This window comes from Salvelinus alpinus, chromosome 1 (assembly GCF_045679555.1).
Source record: "Salvelinus alpinus chromosome 1, SLU_Salpinus.1, whole genome shotgun sequence".
In the NCBI taxonomy this organism is placed as follows: Eukaryota; Metazoa; Chordata; class Actinopteri; order Salmoniformes; family Salmonidae; genus Salvelinus; species Salvelinus alpinus.
The window spans coordinates 16,726,246-16,747,382 of record NC_092086.1 but is presented as its reverse complement, the minus strand read 5'-3'; the positions used below and the strand labels follow the sequence as shown (position 1 = coordinate 16,747,382).

Here is a 21,137-nt window from a genome sequence, read left to right as displayed (position 1 = left end):
CTGGTGTAGTGTTATTAACTAACAGGTGTATAGTACCTGGTGTAGTGTTATTAACTAACAGATGTATAGTACCTGGTGTAGTGTTATTAACAGGTGTATAGTACCTGGTGTAGTGTTATTAACTAACAGATGTATAGTACCTGGTGTAGTGTTATTAACAGATGTATAGTACCTGGTGTAGTGTTATTAACAGGTGTATAGTACCTGGTGTAGTGTTATTAACTAACAGATGTATAGTACCTGGTGTAGTGTTATTAACTAACAGGTGTATAGTACCTGGTGTAGTGTTATTAACAGGTGTATAGTACCTGGTGTGGTGTTATTAACTAACAGGTGTATAGTACCTGGTGTAGTGTTATTAACTAACAGGTGTATAGTACCTGGTGTAGTGTTATTAACAGATGTATAATACCTGGTGTAGTGTTATTAACTAACAGATGTATAATACCTGGTGTAGTGTTATTAACAGGTGTATAGTACCTGGTGTAGTGTTATTAACTAACAGGTGTATAGTACCTGGTGTAGTGTTATTAACTAACAGGTGTATAGTACCTGGTGTAGTGTTATTAACTAACCCGGTGTATAGTACCTGGTGTAGTGTTATTAACTAACAGGTGTATAGTACCTGGTGTAGTTTTCCATGGATCATGAATCTTGGTAGAGAACCCAGGGCCAGTGCACTGCCACATCGGGTCAATACCTCCGTACTCTTTAACCCTGCTATATACTGGGACACCAGGACCTCTACACAAAGAAAACACACACACACACACACAGAGATGACACAGACACACACACACACACACACACACAGACACACGACACAGACACAGACAGATTATATCACAGGAGTTAGAGTTATGGGAATCCAGAATACTGTGTATGGCTAGTTTTTATGAAGCCTTCTAATGGCGCTCTCCGGCCCCTGGTACAGTAACCCTCCATGCTACCCACCCTGCATCTGGGGGTCAGCCATGCCTGGCTGGGGCTGGTAGTACTGCTCACACAGAGCTGCTAGGGCTGACACCGCTGCCACCTACAGGGGGGGAGGACCACATTACACATGAACCATTATACAGTGCCTTCGGAAAGTATTCAGACCCCTTGACCTTTTCCACAATTTGTTACGTTACAGCCTTATTCGAAAATGTATTAAATAAATAAAAATCCTCAGCAATCTAAATACAAGTGAAAAGAGGATTTTAGAAATGTTAGCAAATTTATATACATATATATATTTTTTTAAATACCATATTTACATAAGTATTCAGACTCTTTGCTATGAGACTTGACATTTTGCAAAGCTGCATCCTGTTTTCATTGATCATCCTAGAGACGTTTCTACAACTTGATTGGAGTCCACCTGTGGTAAATTCAATTGATTGGACATGATTTGTAAAGGCAGACACCTGTCTATATAAGGTCCCACAGTTGACAGTGCATGTCAGAGCAAAAACCAAGCCATGAGGTCAAAGGAATTGTCCTTGGAGCTCCGAGACAGGATTGTGTCGAGCCACAAATCTGGGGAAGGGTACCAAAAAAAAGTATGTAGCTTTGAAGGGCCCCAAGAACAAAGTGGCCTCCATCATTCTTAAATAGAAGGAGTTTGGAACCACCAAGACTCTTCCTAGAGCTGGCCGCCCAGTCAAACTGAGTAATCGGGGGAGAAGTGCCTTGGTCAGGGAGGTGACCAAGAGCCCGATGGTCACTCTGACAGAGCTCCAGAGTTCCTCTGTGGAGATGGGAGAACCTTCCAGAAGGACAACCATCTCTGCAGCACTCCATCAATCAGCCCTTTATGTTAGAGTGGCCAGATGGAAGCCACTCCTCAGTAAAAGGCACATGACAGCCCACTTGGTGTTTGCCAAAATGCACCTAAAGATTCTCAGACCATGAGAAACAACATTCTCTGGTCTGATGAAACCAAGATTGAACTCTTTGGCATGAATGCCAAGCATCACGTCTGGAGGAAACCTGGCACCATCCCTATGGTGAAGCATGGTGGTGGCAGCATCATTCTGTGGGGGTGTTTTTTAGCGACAGGGACTGTGAGACTAGTCAGGATCGAGGCAAAGATGAACGGAGCAAAGTACAGAGAAATCCTTGATGAAAACCTGCTCCAGAGCGCTCAGGACCTCAGACTGGGGCGAAGGTTCACCTTCCAACAGGACAATGACCCTAAGCGCACAACCAAGACAATGCATGAGTAGCTTTGGGACAAGTCTCTGAATGTCCTTGAGTGGCCCAGCCAGAGCCCGGACTTGAACCTGATCGAACATCTCTGACGAGACCTGAAAATAACTGTGCAGCAAAGTTCCACATCCAACCTGATAGAGCTTGAGAGGATCTGCAGAGAAGAATGAGAGAAACTCTCCAAATACAGGTGTGCCAAGCTTGTAGCGTCATACCCAAGAAGACTCAAGGCTGTAATCACTGCCAAAGGTGCTTCAACAAAGTACAGAGTAAAGTTTTTATTTTTAATAAATTAGCAAAAAAAGAAAAAACTGGTTTTTGCTTTGTCATTATGGGGTATTACACGTAGATTTGATGAGGAACAAAAACTATTTAATCAAAGGGGGAAAAGGGGTTTAGGGGTTAGGTTTAACAGTTAGGGTTAATGTTATGGTTAGGTTTAACAGTTAGGGTTAAGGTTATGGTTAGGTTTAGGGGTTAGGGTTAAGGTTATGGTTAGGTTTAACAGTTAGGGTTAGGTTTAGGGGTTAGGTTTAACAGTTAGGGTTAAGGTTATGGTTAGGTTTAGGGGTTAGGTTTAACAGTTAGAGTTAAGGTTATGGTTAGGTTTAGGGGTTAGGTTTAACAGTTAGAGTTAAGGTTATGGTTAGGTTTAGGGGTTAGGTTTAACAGTTAGAGTTAAGGTTATGGTTAGGTTCAGGGGTTAGGTTTAACAGTTAGAGTTAAGGTTATGGTTAGGTTAGGGGTTAGGTATAACAGTTAGAGTTAAGGTTATGGTTAGGTTTAGGGTTTATGTTTAACAGTTAGAGTTAAGGTTATGGTTAGGTTTAGGGGTTAGGTTTAACAGTTAGAGTTAAGGTTATGGTTAGGTTTAGGGGTTAGGTTTAGGGGTTAGGTTTAACAGTTAGAGTTAAGGTTATGGTTAGGTTTAGGGGTTAGGTATAACAGTTAGAGTTAAGGTTATGGTTAGGTTTAGGGGTTAGGTATAACAGTTAGAGTTAAGGTTATGGTTAGGTTTAGGGGTTAGGTATAACAGTTAGAGTTAAGGTTATGGTTAGGTTTAGGGGTTAGGTATAACAGTTAGAGTTAAGGTTATGGTTAGGTTTAGGGGTTATGGTTAGGTTTAGGGGTTAGGTATAACAGTTAGAGTTAAGGTTATGGTTAGGTTTAGGGGTTAGGTTAGGGGTTAGGTATAACAGTTAGAGTTAAGGTTATGGTTAGGTTTAGGGGTTAGGTTAGGGGTTAGGTATAACAGTTAGAGTTAAGGTTATGGTTAGGTTTAGGGGTTAGGTATAACAGTTAGAGTTAAGGTTATGGTTAGGTTTAGGGGTTAGGTATAACAGTTAGAGTTAAGGTTATGGTTAGGTTTAGGGGTTAGGTATAACAGTTAGAGTTAAGGTTATGGTTAGGTTTAGGGGAAAAAGGATGTAGAATGCTGTACTGTACCTTGATACCGTCCCTAGGTCCAGGTGAGATGAGGTGGAGGCTCTTCAAGGTGTCGTCTATCAGCCACTGCCAGCCAGCTGGAACAGACAGGGTTTACTCTGTTATGACGTGTCAGTGGTCTGAACAGTACAGACACACTGCCAGCCAGCTGGAACAGACAGGGTTTACTCTGTTATGACGTGTCAGTGGTCTGAACAGTACAGACACACTGCCAGCCAGCTGGAACAGACAGGGTTTACTCTGTTATGACGTGTCAGTGGTCTGAACAGTACAGACACACTGCCAGCCAGCTGGAACAGACAGGGTTTACTCTGTTATGACGTGTCAGTGGTCTGAACAGTACAGACACACTGCCAGCCAGCTGGAACAGACAGGGTTTACTCTGTTATGACGTGTCAGTGGTCTGAACAGTACAGACACACTGCCAGCCAGCTGGAACAGACAGGGTTTACTCTGTTATGACGTGTCAGTGGTCTGAACAGTACAGACACACTGCCAGCCAGCTGGAACAGACAGGGTTTACTCTGTTATGACGTGTCAGTGGTCTGAACAGTACAGACACACTGCCAGCCAGCTGGAACAGACAGGGTTTACTCTGTTATGACGTGTCAGTGGTCTGAACAGTACAGACACACTGCCAGCCAGCTGGAACAGACAGGGTTTACTCTGTTATGACGTGTCAGTGGTCTGAACAGTACAGACACACTGCCAGCCAGCTGGAACAGACAGGGTTTACTCTGTTATGACGTGTCAGTGGTCTGAACAGTACAGACACACTGCCAGCCAGCTGGAACAGACAGGGTTTACTCTGTTATGACGTGTCAGTGGTCTGAACAGTACAGACACACTGCCAGCCAGCTGAAACAGACAGGGTTTACTCTGTTATGACGTGTCGGTGGTCTGAACAGTACAGACACACTGCCAGCCAGCTGGAACAGACAGGGTTTACTCTGTTATGACGTGTCAGTGGTCTGAACAGTACAGACACACTGCCAGCCAGCTGGAACAGACAGGGTTTACTCTGTTATGACGTGTCAGTGGTCTGAACAGTACAGACACACTGCCAGCCAGCTGGAACAGACAGGGTTTACTCTGTTATGACGTGTCAGTGGTCTGAACAGTACAGACACACTGCCAGCCAGCTGAAACAGACAGGGTTTACTCTGTTATGACGTGTCAGTGGTCTGAACAGTACAGACACACTGCCAGCCAGCTGAAATAGACAGGGTTTACTCTGTTATGACGTGTCAGTGGTCTGAACAGTACAGAGACACTGCCAGCCAGCTGAAATAGACAGGGTTTACTCTGTTATGACGTGTCAGTGGTCTGAACAGTACAGAGACACTGCCAGCCAGCTGAAATAGACAGGGTTTACTCTGTTTTGACGTGTCAGTGGTCTGAACAGTACAGACACACTGCCAGCCAGCTGAAATAGACAGGGTTTACTCTGTTATGACGTGTCAGTGGTCTGAACAGTACAGACACACTGCCAGCCAGCTGAAACAGACAGGGTTTACTCTGTTATGACGTGTCAGTGGTCTGAACAGTACAGACACACTGCCAGCCAGCTGAAATAGACAGGGTTTACTCTGTTATGACGTGTCAGTGGTCTGAACAGTACAGACACACTGCCAGCCAGCTGGAACAGACAGGGTTTACTCTGTTATGACGTGTCAGTGGTCTGAACAGTACAGACACACTGCCAGCCAGCTGGAACAGACAGGGTTTACTCTGTTATGACGTGTCAGTGGTCTGAACAGTACAGACACACTGCCAGCCAGCTGGAACAGACAGGGTTTACTCTGTTATGACGTGTCAGTGGTCTGAACAGTACAGACACACTGCCAGCCAGCTGAAACAGACAGGGTTTACTCTGTTATGACGTGTCAGTGGTCTGAACAGTACAGACACACTGCCAGCCAGCTGGAACAGACAGGGTTTACTCTGTTATGACGTGTCAGTGGTCTGAACAGTACAGACACACTGCCAGCCAGCTGGAACAGACAGGGTTTACTCTGTTATGACGTGTCAGTGGTCTGAACAGTACAGACACACTGCCAGCCAGCTGAAACAGACAGGGTTTACTCTGTTATGACGTGTCAGTGGTCTGAACAGTACAGACACACTGCCAGCCAGCTGAAATAGACAGGGTTTACTCTGTTATGACGTGTCAGTGGTCTGAACAGTACAGAGACACTGCCAGCCAGCTGAAATAGACAGGGTTTACTCTGTTATGACGTGTCAGTGGTCTGAACAGTACAGAGACACTGCCAGCCAGCTGAAATAGACAGGGTTTACTCTGTTTTGACGTGTCAGTGGTCTGAACAGTACAGACACACTGCCAGCCAGCTGAAATAGACAGGGTTTACTCTGTTATGACGTGTCAGTGGTCTGAACAGTACAGACACACTGCCAGCCAGCTGAAACAGACAGGGTTTACTCTGTTATGACGTGTCAGTGGTCTGAACAGTACAGACACACTGCCAGCCAGCTGAAATAGACAGGGTTTACTCTGTTAAGACGTGTCAGTGGTCTGAACAGTACAGAGACACTGCCAGCCAGCTGAAACACAGGGTTTACTCTGTTGTGACGTGTCAGTGGTCTGAACAGTACAGACACACTGCCAGCCAGCTGAAACAGACAGGGTTTACTCTGTTATGACGTGTCAGTGGTCTGAACAGTACAGACACACTGCCAGCCAGCTGAAACACAGGGTTTACTCTGTTATGACGTGTCAGTGGTCTGAACAGTACAGACACACTGCCAGCCAGCTGAAATAGACAGGGTTTACTCTGTTATGACGTGTCAGTGGTCTGAACAGTACAGACACACTGCCAGCCAGCTGAAATAGACAGGGTTTACTCTGTTATGACGTGTCAGTGGTCTGAACAGTACAGACACACTGCCAGCCAGCTGAAATAGACAGGGTTTACTCTGTTATGACGTGTCAGTGGTCTGAACAGTACAGACACACTGCCAGCCAGCTGAAACAGACAGGGTTTACTCTGTTATGACGTGTCAGTGGTCTGAACAGTACAGAGACACTGCCAGCCAGCTGAAATAGACAGGGTTTACTCTGTTATGACGTGTCAGTGGTCTGAACAGTACAGACACACTGCCAGCCAGCTGAAATAGACAAGGTTTACTCTGTTATGACGTGTCAGTGGTCTGAACAGTACAGACACACTGCCAGCCAGCTGAAACACAGGGTTTACTCTGTTATGACGTGTCAGTGGTCTGAACAGTACAGACACACTGCCAGCCAGCTGAAATAGACAGGGTTTACTCTGTTATGACGTGTCAGTGGTCTGAACAGTACAGACACACTGCCAGCCAGCTGAAACACAGGGTTTACTATGTTATGACGTGTCAGTGGTCTGAACAGTACAGACACACTGCCAGCCAGCTGAAATAGACAGGGTTTACTATGTTATGACGTGTCAGTGGTCTGAACAGTACAGAGACACTGCCAGCCAGCTGAAATAGACAGGGTTTACTATGTTATGACGTGTCAGTGGTCTGAACAGTACAGACACACTGCCAGCCAGCTGAAACAGACATGGTTTACTATGTTATGACGTGTCAGTGGTCTGAACAGTACAGACACACTGCCAGCCAGCTGAAACAGACATGGTTTACTCTGCTATGACGTGTCAGTGGTCTGAACAGTACAGACACTGCCCCTCCTGGCTCTAACGGTAGGATCATTATTATCCAATCTCTGAAAACACATCAGATCCCCGCGGGATGAATTTGGTCTGTGGGCCATCTATTGGGGAACCCTGCTAGATGGAGTCATCATTCAGCTGAGGTCTGACGATAAGACAACTCACTGATGACAGGGTCGTCGTTGAACGGCATCTTGGAGAGGGACATGTTCTCAATGAGAGAACAGACGGCAGGCCTCATCAGCTCACCACCAAAGCCCCTACACAGACAGGACAACAGCACGCGTGTACACAACAACAACAGCACGCGTGTACACAACAACAACAACACATATTTGTTGAGGTCGCACAACATATTGGTCTGAAACCTTAAAGAGGCATTACATTTAAAAAAATATATAATAATAATATTAAGATAATAATCTGAAACAGTCTAAAAAAGAATGAGTAAAATGTGGAAAATAACAGTGCTGACCTGTACTGCTTCCTGTCAAATAGCTGGAAGACAAAACAAACACATGACGACATGTTTAGAGATGAACAGACATGTACCTATGTTGGTACAACTGACTCAGGAGACTGACAACATTAACATGTACCTGTGTTGGTACAACTGACTCAGGAGACTGACAACATCAACATGTACCTATGTTGGTACAACTGACTCAGGAGACTGACAACATCAACATGTACCTATGTTGGTACAACTGACTCAGGAGACTGACAACATCAACATGTACCTATGTTGGTACAACTGACTCAGGAGACTGACAACATCAACATGTACCTATGTTGGTACAACTGACTCAGGAGACTGATAACATCAACATGTACCTATGTTGGTACAACTGACTCAGGAGACTGACAACATTAACATGTACCTATGTTGGTACAACTGACTCAGGAGAATGATAACATCAACATGTACCTATGTTGGTACAACTGACTCAGGAGACTGACAACATTAACATGTACCTATGTTGGTACAACTGACTCAGGAGACTGACAACATTAACATGTACCTATGTTGGTACAACTGACTCAGGAGACTGACAACATTAACATGTACCTATGTTGGTACAACTGACTCAGGAGACTGACAACATCAACATGTACGAATGTTGGTACAACTGACTCAGGAGAATGGTCAACACTTGAGACAACATGTATGTGGGTGAAAAGACACTGGATGAGAGAAAGAGGGCAAGAGAGAGAGACAGACGGGTGGGTAGTGAGAGACAGAGAGAAAGAGAGAGAGTAGCAAGCGAGAAGTGAACTAACCCTCTGGTGAATGCTCTTGAGTCCATCCACACAGTCTGAAGAGATGAGCTCTGTCACCGGTCTACAATCCAGTACAATACAATTTTACTGTCCACAGCGAACAACAGAAATGTTCAACACCCCCAGATAGCACATATCTCACACACAGTTGGGTCTACAAGAGATATAGAGACGGTCAATGACCTATGACTTTATTAGGAGCCAAGGGCTTAAGTCAAATCAGGAAGTGAAATCATGGGTCGATATGCAAAACAGAGAAAATAGAAGGAAACCCCCACAGGGCTGTTTAATAAGCTCTACGTATGAGACCGATTCGTAAAGCTTATTAATGGGTGTCACCTGTTGTGGCCATATAATCAGGTGCTTGAGGTGTCCGATTATTCAGTGTGTGGGTTTCCTGATTTTTTTCTCATGTTGTTCAACGTTTACCAGGCGCCGGCAGAAACAGATCGCTCAGACGTGCGAGTGCCTTTTTGAATTCCGATATTCAAAACAAAAGCTGTCATTGCGGATGGATTTTACAAAATAACAACGTTTATGTGGTTTTTCCTATAAGTACGGCCAATACTGTGATTGGCTAGTTGAGAAGTGAGGTTGCAGTACCTGTTGTTCTGATTGGCCAGCTTGTAGAGGGCGTGGCTGATCTCGGCAGATGCCAGAATGGCGCCATGGCGACTGTGTAGATCAATGCCCAGCGCTATGGGCAGCAGCTGAGGCATAACTGAAAATACAACCATCAAAATATAAAACGTCTTTTTAACTCAATTATTGTATGTGTCTTTTCATTCTTTGCAGGGACACCTGACAGAACATCAACAGTCTGCACAGGGGTGTGTGTGTGGTTAATTTACTTTAATACTACCAGATTTGTGGCCTGGATGGTCTACCTGTAATGCCACAGCCTCCGGCACACGTCTACGATTTCACTATAGTTTCAAATCTGGCCTACTGCCCTTTGACCTCTCTCTGTGTGTTCTGTGTGTGTTCATTATAAACACTTAAATCATTCAATAACAACTTGACAGATATGAGGACCCAGACACAACAACAGTAACTACAGCTGAATGTGACCCAGTCCATTCCACAGTAAGACACTGTGTTGTGTTACAGCAGGAAGGGAACAGTAACTACAGCTGAATGTGACCCAGTCCATTCCACAGTAAGACACTGTGTTGTGTTACAGCAGGTAGGGAACAGTAACTACAGCTGAATGTGACCCAGTCCATTCCACAGTAAGACACTGTGTTGTGTTACAGCAGGTAGGGAAACAGGACCAATGACATAGCTCACCTGTTGTGGCCATATAATCAGGTGCTTGAGGCGTCAGATTATGCAAAGCCTTTGTCGCTAGCTGTCGAATCACCCTGCAACACAACAGATACACATGCAGAGGAGAAGTCCACTTTGTCCATTACATACAACTGCTTCTACTCTAATAGGCTATACACAGAACCAAGGCTTTAATGGCAGCAGGCTGGCATACGGACATCCCACTTGGGACAAACACATACGACAAATACTAACTTGAGGTGTGCTTGGTTTAGCTTCTGGGACTATTCCATTGGTTTAGCTTCTGGGACTATTCCATTGGTTTAGCTTCTGGGACTATTCCATTGGTTTAGCTTCTGGGATTATTCAATTGGTTCAGCTTCTGGGACTATTCCATTGGTTCAGCTTCCGGGACTATTCCATTGGTTTAGCTTCCGGGACTATTCCATTGGTTTAGCTTCCGGGACTATTCCATTGGTTCAGCTTCCGGGACTATTCCATTGGTTCAGCTTCTGGGACTATTCCATTGGTTCAGCTTCTGGGACTATTCCATTGGTTTAGCTTCTGGGACTATTCCATTGGTTTAGCTTCTGGGACTATTCCATTGGTTTAGCTTCTGGGACTATTCCATTGGTTTAGCTTCTGGGACTATTCCATTGGTTTAGCTTCTGGGACTATTCTATTGGTTTAGCTTCTGGGACTATTCCATTGGTTCAGCTTCTGGGACTATTCCATTGGAGAAGAGTCTGGGACTATTCTATTGGAGAAGCGTCTGGGACTATTCCATTGGTTTAGCTTCTGGGACTATTCCATTGGTTTAGCTTCTGGGACTATTCCATTGGTTTAGCTTCTGGGACTATTCCATTGGTTTAGCTTCTGGGACTATTCCATTGGTTTAGCTTCTGGGACTATTCCATTGGTTTAGCTTCTGGGACTATTCCATTGGTTTAGCTTCTGGGACTATTCTATTGGTTTAGCCTCTGGGACTATTCCATTGGTTTCGCTTCTGGGACTATTCCATTGGTTTAGCTTCTGGGACTATTCCATTGGTTTAGCTTCTGGGACTATTCCATTGGTTTAGCTTCTGGGACTATTCCATTGGTTTAGCTTCTGGGACTATTCCATTGGTTTAGCTTCTGGGACTATTCCATTGGAGAAGCGTCTGGGACTATTCTATTGGAGAAGCGTCTGGGACTATTCTATTGGAGAAGCGTCTGGGACTATTCCATTGGTTTAGCTTCTGGGACTATTCCATTGGTTTAGCTTCTGGGACTATTCCATTGGTTTAGCTTCTGGGACTATTCCATTGGTTCAGCTTCTGGGACTATTCCATTGGTTTAGCTTCTGGGACTATTCCATTGGTTTAGCTTCTGGGACTATTCCATTGGTTTAGCTTCTGGGACTATTCCATTGGTTTAGCTTCTGGGACTATTCCATTGGTTTAGCTTCTGGGACTATTCCATTGGTTTAGCTTCTGGGACTATTCCATTGGTTTAGCTTCTGGGACTATTCCATTGGTTTAGCTTCTGGGACTATTCTATTGGTTTAGCTTCTGGGACTATTCCATTGGTTCAGCTTCTGGGACTATTCCATTGGAGAAGAGTCTGGGACTATTCTATTGGAGAAGCGTCTGGGACTATTCCATTGGTTTAGCTTCTGGGACTATTCCATTGGTTTAGCTTCTGGGACTATTCCATTGGTTTAGCTTCTGGGACTATTCCATTGGTTTAGCTTCTGGGACTATTCCATTGGTTTAGCTTCTGGGACTATTCCATTGGTTTAGCTTCTGGGACTATTCCATTGGTTTAGCTTCTGGGACTATTCTATTGGTTTAGCTTCTGGGACTATTCCATTGGTTCAGCTTCTGGGACTATTCCATTGGTTTAGCTTCTGGGACTATTCCATTGGTTTAGCTTCTGGGACTATTCTATTGGTTTAGCTTCTGGGACTATTCCATTGGTTCAGCTTCTGGGACTATTCCATTGGAGAAGAGTCTGGGACTATTCTATTGGAGAAGCGTCTGGGACTATTCCATTGGTTTAGCTTCTGGGACTATTCCATTGGTTTAGCTTCTGGGACTATTCCATTGGTTTAGCTTCTGGGACTATTCCATTGGTTTAGCTTCTGGGACTATTCCATTGGTTTAGCTTCTGGGACTATTCCATTGGTTTAGCTTCTGGGACTATTCCATTGGTTTAGCTTCTGGGACTATTCTATTGGTTTAGCTTCTGGGACTATTCCATTGGTTTCGCTTCTGGGACTATTCCATTGGTTTAGCTTCTGGGACTATTCCATTGGTTTAGCTTCTGGGACTATTCCATTGGTTTAGCTTCTGGGACTATTCCATTGGTTCAGCTTCTGGGACTATTCCATTGGTTCAGCTTCTGGGACTATTCCATTGGAGAAGCGTCTGGGACTATTCTATTGGAGAAGCGTCTGGGACTATTCTATTGGAGAAGCGTCTGGGACTATTCCATTGGTTTAGCTTCTGGGACTATTCCATTGGTTTAGCTTCTGGGACTATTCCATTGGTTTAGCTTCTGGGACTATTCCATTGGTTCAGCTTCTGGGACTATTCCATTGGTTTAGCTTCTGGGACTATTCCATTGGTTTAGCTTCTGGGACTATTCCATTGGTTTAGCTTCTGGGACTATTCCATTGGTTTAGCTTCTGGGACTATTCCATTGGTTTAGCTTCTGGGACTATTCCATTGGTTTAGCTTCTGGGACTATTCCATTGGTTTAGCTTCTGGGACTATTCCATTGGTTTAGCTTCTGGGACTATTCCATTGGTTTAGCTTCTGGGACTATTCTATTGGTTTAGCTTCTGGGACTATTCCATTGGTTCAGCTTCTGGGACTATTCCATTGGAGAAGAGTCTGGGACTATTCTATTGGAGAAGCGTCTGGGACTATTCCATTGGTTTAGCTTCTGGGACTATTCCATTGGTTTAGCTTCTGGGACTATTCCATTGGTTTAGCTTCTGGGACTATTCCATTGGTTTAGCTTCTGGGACTATTCCATTGGTTTAGCTTCTGGGACTATTCCATTGGTTTAGCTTCTGGGACTATTCCATTGGTTTAGCTTCTGGGACTATTCTATTGGTTTCGCTTCTGGGACTATTCCATTGGTTTCGCTTCTGGGACTATTCCATTGGTTTAGCTTCTGGGACTATTCCATTGGTTTAGCTTCTGGGACTATTCCATTGGTTTAGCTTCTGGGACTATTCCATTGGTTCAGCTTCTGGGACTATTCCATTGGTTCAGCTTCTGGGACTATTCCATTGGAGAAGCGTCTGGGACTATTCTATTGGAGAAGCGTCTGGGACTATTCTATTGGAGAAGCGTCTGGGACTATTCCATTGGTTTAGCTTCTGGGACTATTCCATTGGTTTAGCTTCTGGGACTATTCCATTGGTTTAGCTTCTGGGACTATTCCATTGGTTCAGCTTCTGGGACTATTCCATTGGTTTAGCTTCTGGGACTATTCCATTGGTTTAGCTTCTGGGACTATTCCATTGGTTTAGCTTCTGGGACTATTCCATTGGTTTAGCTTCTGGGACTATTCCATTGGTTTAGCTTCTGGGACTATTCCATTGGTTTAGCTTCTGGGACTATTCCATTGGAGAAGCTTCTGGGACTATTCCATTGGTTTCATGGTAGCGGGCAAACTAAATCAAGTACAGTATTTGAAAGAATTTGATCAAAGTCTAAAGGACATGGATGAGGACAGGAAAGGACTTACCCGTCCCAGTGGTTGATCTTCATGGCTACCAAGTGGTCTATCATGGGCCTGGTGTATTCTGGGAAACTGGCGATGTAAACACTGAAGAGAACGAGGCAAGAGGTTATTACTATTTTACAATTACAGGTAATGTTATAACAACTACTACCACAGGTAATGTTATAACAACTACTACTACAGGTAATGTTATAACAACTACTACCACAGGTAATGTTATAACAACTACTACTACAGGTAATGTTATAACAACTACTACTACATGTAATGTTATAACTACTATTACAGGTAATGTTATAACAACTACTAATACAGGTAATGTTATAACGAGCCACTGCCTGTTCACCCCGCTATCATCCAAAAGGCGAGGTCAGTACAGGTGCATCAAAGCAGGGACCGAGAGACTGAAAAACAGCTTCTATCTCAAGGCCATCAGACTGTTAAACAGCCATCACTAACATTGAGTGGCTGCTGCCAACATACTGACTCAAATCTCTAGCCTCTTTAATAATAAAAAATTGGATGTAATAAATGTATCACTAGTCACTTTAAACAATGCCACTTTATATAATGTTTACATACCCTACATTACTCATCTCATATGTATATACTGTACTCTATACCATCTACTGCATCTTGCCTATGCCGCACGGCCATCGCTCATCCATATATTTATATGTACATATTCTTATTCATCCCTTTACATTTGTGTGTATAAGGTAGTTGTTGTGAAATTGTTAGATTACTTGTTGGTTATTACTGCACGGTCGGAACTAGAAGCACAAGCATTTTGCTACACTCACATTAACATCTGCTAACCATGTGTATGTGACCAATAACATTTGATTTGATTTGATTTAAAAACTAACTACAGTACTGGACCCAGCTAACTAACTACAGTACTGGACCCAGCTAACTAACTACAGTACTGGACCCAGCTAACTAACTACAGTACTGGACCCAGCTAACTAACTACAGTACTGGACCCAGCTAACTAACTACAGTACTGGACCCAGCTAACTAACTAACTACAGTACTGGACCCAGCTAACTAACTAACTACAGTACTGGACCCAGCTAACTAACTAACTACAGTACTGGACCCAGCTAACTAACTACAGTACTGGACCCAGCTAACTAACTACAGTACTGGACCCAGCTAACTAACTAACTACAGTACTGGACCCAGCTAACTAACTAACTACAGTACTGGACCCAGCTAACTAACTAACTACAGTACTGGACCCAGCTAACTAACTACAGTACTGGACCCAGCTAACTAACTACAGTACTGGACCCAGCTAACTAACTACAGTACTGGACCCAGCTAACTAACTACAGTACTGGACACAGCTAACTAACTACAGTACTGGACCCAACTAACTAACTAACTACAGCACTGGACCCAGCTAACTAACTACAGTACTGGACACAGCTAACTAACTAACTACAGTACTGGACCCAGCTAACTAACTACAGTACTGGACCCAGCTAACTAACTACAGTACTGGACCCAGCTAACTAACTAACTACAGTACTAGACACAGCTAACTAACTACAGTACTGGACCCAGCTAACTAACTACAGTACTGGACCCAGCTAACTAACTACAGTACCGGACACAGCTAACTAACTACAGTACTAGACCCAGCTAACTAACTACAGTACTGGACACAGCTAACTAACTACAGTACTGGACCCAGCTAACTAACTACAGTACTGGACCCAGCTAACTAACTACAGTACTGGACCCAGCTAACTAACTACAGTACTGGACCCAGCTAACTAACTACAGTACTGGACCCAGCTAACTAACTACAGTACTGGACCCAGCTAACTAACTACAGTACTGGACCCAGCTAACTAACTAACTACAGTACTGGACCCAGCTAACTAACTACAGTACTGGACCCAGCTAACTAACTACAGTACCGGACCCAGCTAACTAACTACAGTACTGGACACAGCTAACCCTAACTACAGTACTGGACCCAGCTAACTAACTACAGTACTGGACCCAGCTAACTAACTACAGTACTAGACACAGCTACCTAACTACAGTACTGGACCCAGCTAACTAACTACAGTACTGGACCCAGCTAACTAACTAACTACAGTACTGGACCCAGCTAACTAACTAACTACAGTACTGGACCCAGCTAACTAACTACAGTACTGGACCCAGCTAACTAACTACAGTACTGGACCCAGCTAACTAACTACAGTACTGGACCCAGCTAACTAACTACAGTACTGGACACAGCTAACTAACTACAGTACTGGACCCAACTAACTAACTAACTACAGCACTGGACCCAGCTAACTAACTACAGTACTGGACACAGCTAACTAACTAACTACAGTACTGGACCCAGCTAACTAACTACAGTACTGGACCCAGCTAACTAACTAACTACAGTACTAGACACAGCTAACTAACTACAGTACTGGACCCAGCTAACTAACTACAGTACTGGACACAGCTAACTAACTAACTACAGTACCGGACCCAGCTAACTAACTACAGTACCGGACCCAGCTAACTAACTACAGTACCGGACACAGCTAACTAACTACAGTACTAGACCCAGCTAACTAACTACAGTACTGGACCCAGCTAACTAACTACAGTACTGGACCCAGCTAACTAACTACAGTACTGGACCCAGCTAACTAACTACAGTACTGGACCCAGCTAACTAACTACAGTACTGGACCCAGCTAACTAACTACAGTACTGGACCCAGCTAACTAACTAACTGCAGTACTGGACCCAGCTAACTAACTAACTGCAGTACTGGACCCAGCTAACTAACTACAGTACTGGACCCAGCTAACTAACTACAGTACCGGACCCAGCTAACTAACTACAGTACTGGACACAGCTAACCCTAACTACAGTACTGGACCCAGCTAACTAACTACAGTACTGGACCCAGCTAACTAACTACAGTACTAGACACAGCTACCTAACTACAGTACTGGACCCAGCTAACTAACTACAGTACTAGACCCAGCTAACTAACTACAGTACTGGACCCAGCTAACTAACTACAGTACTGGACCCAGCTAACTAACTACAGTACTGGACCCAGCTACCTAACTACAGTACTGGACCCAGCTAACTAACTACAGTACTGGACCCAGCTAACTAATTACAGTACTGGACCCAGCTAACTAACTACAGTACTGGACCCAGCTAACTAACTACAGTACTGGACCCAGCTAACTAACTACAGTACTGGACCCAGCTAACTAACTACAGTACTGGACCCAGCTAACTAACTACAGTACTGGACCCAGCTAACTAACTACAGTACTGGACCCAGCTAACTAACTACAGTACTGGACCCAGCTAACTAACTACAGTACTGGACCCAGCTAACTAACTACAGTACTGGACCCAGCTAACTAACTAACTACAGTACCGGACCCAGCTAACTAACTACAGTACCGGACCCAGCTAACTAACTACAGTACCGGACCCAGCTACCTAACTACAGTACCGGACCCAGCTACCTAACTACAGTACCGGACCCAGCTAACTAACTACAGTACCGGACCCAGCTAACTAACTACAGTACCGGACCCAGCTAACTAACTACAGTACCGGACCCAGCTAACTAACTACAGTACCGGACACAGCTAACTAACTACAGTACCGGACCCAGCTAACTAACTACAGTACTGGACACAGCTAACTAACTACAGTACTGGACACAGCTAACTAACTACAGTACTGGACCCAGCTAACTAACTACAGTACTGGACCCAGCTAACTAACTACAGTACTGGACCCAGCTAACTAACTACAGTACTGGACCCAGCTAACTAACTACAGTACTGGACCCAGCTAACTAACTAACTACAGTACTGGACCCAGCTAACTAACTACAGTACTGGACACAGCTAACTAACTACAGTACCGGACCCAGCTAACTAACTACAGTACTGGACACAGCTAACCCTAACTACAGTACTGGACCCAGCTAACTAACTACAGTACTAGACACAGCTACCTAACTACAGTACTGGACCCAGCTAACTAACTACAGTACTAGACCCAGCTAACTAACTACAGTACCGGACACAGCTAACTAACTACAGTACTAGACCCAGCTAACTAACTACAGTACTGGACCCAGCTAACTAACTACAGTACTGGACCCAGCTAACTAACTACAGTACTGGACCCAGCTAACTAACTACAGTACTGGACCCAGCTAACTAACTACAGTACTGGACCCAGCTAACTAACTACAGTACTGGACCCAGCTAACTAACTACAGTACTGGACCCAGCTAACTAACTAACTGCAGTACTGGACCCAGCTAACTAACTACAGTACTGGACCCAGCTAACTAACTACAGTACCGGACCCAGCTAACTAACTACAGTACTGGACACAGCTAACCCTAACTACAGTACTGGACCCAGCTAACTAACTACAGTACTGGACCCAGCTAACTAACTACAGTACTAGACACAGCTACCTAACTACAGTACTGGACCCAGCTAACTAACTACAGTACTAGACCCAGCTAACTAACTACAGTACTGGACCCAGCTAACTAACTACAGTACTGGACCCAGCTAACTAACTACAGTACTGGACCCAGCTACCTAACTACAGTACTGGACCCAGCTAACTAACTACAGTACTGGACCCAGCTAACTAATTACAGTACTGGACCCAGCTAACTAACTACAGTACTGGACCCAGCTAACTAACTACAGTACTGGACCCAGCTAACTAACTACAGTACTGGACCCAGCTAACTAACTACAGTACTGGACCCAGCTAACTAACTACAGTACTGGACCCAGCTAACTAACTACAGTACTGGACCCAGCTAACTAACTACAGTACTGGACCCAGCTAACTAACTACAGTACTGGACCCAGCTAACTAACTACAGTACTGGACCCAGCTAACTAACTAACTACAGTACCGGACCCAGCTAACTAACTACAGTACCGGACCCAGCTAACTAACTACAGTACCGGACCCAGCTACCTAACTACAGTACCGGACCCAGCTACCTAACTACAGTACCGGACCCAGCTAACTAACTACAGTACCGGACCCAGCTAACTAACTACAGTACCGGACCCAGCTAACTAACTACAGTACCGGACCCAGCTAACTAACTACAGTACCGGACACAGCTAACTAACTACAGTACCGGACCCAGCTAACTAACTACAGTACTGGACACAGCTAACTAACTACAGTACTGGACACAGCTAACTAACTACAGTACTGGACCCAGCTAACTAACTACAGTACTGGACCCAGCTAACTAACTACAGTACTGGACCCAGCTAACTAACTACAGTACTGGACCCAGCTAACTAACTACAGTACTGGACCCAGCTAACTAACTAACTACAGTACTGGACCCAGCTAACTAACTACAGTACTGGACACAGCTAACTAACTACAGTACCGGACCCAGCTAACTAACTACAGTACTGGACACAGCTAACCCTAACTACAGTACTGGACCCAGCTAACTAACTACAGTACTAGACACAGCTACCTAACTACAGTACTGGACCCAGCTAACTAACTACAGTACTAGACCCAGCTAACTAACTACAGTACTGGACCCAGCTAACTAACTACAGTACTGGACCCAGCTACCTAACTACAGTACTGGACCCAGCTAACTAATTACAGTACTGGACCCAGCTAACTAACTACAGTACTGGACCCAGCTAACTAACTACAGTACTGGACCCAGCTAACTAACTAAAGTACTGGACCCAGCTAACTAACTACAGTACTGGACCCAGCTAACTAACTACAGTACTGGACCCAGCTAACTAACTACAGTACTGGACCCAGCTAACTAACTACAGTACTGGACCCAGCTAACTAACTACAGTACTGGACCCAGCTAACTAACTACAGTACTGGACCCAGCTAACTAACTACAGTACTGGACCCAGCTAACTAACTAACTACAGTACTGGACCCAGCTAACTAACTACAGTACTGGACACAGCTAACTAACTACAGTACTGGACCCAGCTAACTAACTACAGTACTGGACCCAGCTAACTAACTACAGTACTGGACCCAGCTAACTAACTACAGTACTGGACCCAGCTAACTAACTAACTACAGTACTGGACCCAGCTAACTAACTACAGTACTGGACCCAGCTAACTAACTACAGTACTGGACCCAGCTAACTAACTACAGTACTGGACCCAGCTAACTAACTACAGTACCGGACCCAGCTAACTAACTACAGTACTGGACCCAGCTAACTAACTACAGTACTGGACCCAGCTACCTAACTACAGTACCGGACCCAGCTACCTAACTACAGTACCGGACCCAGCTAACTAACTACAGTACCGGACCCAGCTAACTAACTACAGTACCGGACCCAGCTAACTAACTACAGTACCGGACCCAGCTAACTAACTACAGTACCGGACCCAGCTAACTAACTACAGTACCGGACCCAGCTAACTAACTACAGTACCGGACACAGCTAACTAACTACAGTACCGGACCCAGCTAACTAACTACAGTACTGGACCCAGCTAACTAACTACAGTACTGGACCCAGCTAACTAACTACAGTACTGGACCCAGCTAACTAACTACAGTACTGGACCCAGCTAACTAACTACAGTACTGGACCCAGCTAACTAACTACAGTACTGGACCCAGCTAACTAACTACAGTACTGGACCCAGCTAACTAACTACAGTACTGGACCCAGCTAACTAACTACAGTACTGGACCCAGCTAACTAACTACAGTACTGGACCCAGCTAACTAACTACAGTACTGGACCCAGCTAACTAACTACAGTACTGGACCCAGCTAACTAACTACAGTACTGGACCCAGCTAACTAACTACAGTACTGGACCCAGCTAACTAACTACAGTACTGGACCCAGCTAACTAACTACAGTACTGGACCCAGCTAACTAACTACAGTACTGGACCCAGCTAACTAACTACAGTACTGGACCCAGCTAACTAACTACAGTACTGGACCCAGCTAACTAACTACAGTACTGGACACAGCTAACTAACTACAGTACTGGACCCAGCTAACTAACTAACTACAGTACTAGACACAGCTAACTAACTAACTACAGTACTAGACACAGCTAACTAACTAACTACAGTACTGGACCCAGCTAACTAACTACAGTACTGGACCCAGCTAACTAACTACAGTACTGGACCCAGCTAACTAACTACAGTACTGGACCCAGCTAACTAACTACAGTACTGGACCCAGCTAACTAACTACAGTACTGGACACAGCTAACTAACTACAGTACTGGACCCAGCTAACTAACTAACTACAGTACTGGACACAGCTAACTAACTACAGTACTAGACACAGCTAACTAACTAACTACAGTACTGGACACAGCTAACTAACTACAGTACTGGACACAGCTAACTAACTACAGTACTGGACCCAGCTAACTAACTAACTACAGTACTGGACCCAGCTAACTAACTACAGTACTGGACCCAGCTAACTAACTACAGTACTGG

At 44.6% G+C, this 21,137-nt stretch overlaps 1 protein-coding gene across 3 annotated transcripts in view; it reads right to left on the bottom strand.

The window, feature by feature from the left end:
• The window catches only part of tbcd (tubulin folding cofactor D), a 131,939-nt gene that overhangs the window by 35,317 nt on the left and 75,485 nt on the right, over positions 1 to 21,137 (bottom strand). For all 3 annotated transcript variants that reach the window (XM_071395046.1, XM_071395126.1, XM_071394966.1), the window contains exons 19-27: positions 13,601 to 13,681; positions 9,879 to 9,952; positions 9,192 to 9,309; positions 8,589 to 8,649; positions 7,783 to 7,805; positions 7,473 to 7,567; positions 3,640 to 3,716; positions 955 to 1,036; positions 626 to 744 (exon numbers count right to left, since the gene is read on the bottom strand). In XM_071395046.1, the coding sequence (XP_071251147.1) occupies positions 626 to 744; positions 955 to 1,036; positions 3,640 to 3,716; positions 7,473 to 7,567; positions 7,783 to 7,805; positions 8,589 to 8,649; positions 9,192 to 9,309; positions 9,879 to 9,952; positions 13,601 to 13,681 (730 nt within the window). The remainder of the gene's footprint in view (positions 1 to 625; positions 745 to 954; positions 1,037 to 3,639; positions 3,717 to 7,472; positions 7,568 to 7,782; positions 7,806 to 8,588; positions 8,650 to 9,191; positions 9,310 to 9,878; positions 9,953 to 13,600; positions 13,682 to 21,137) is intronic.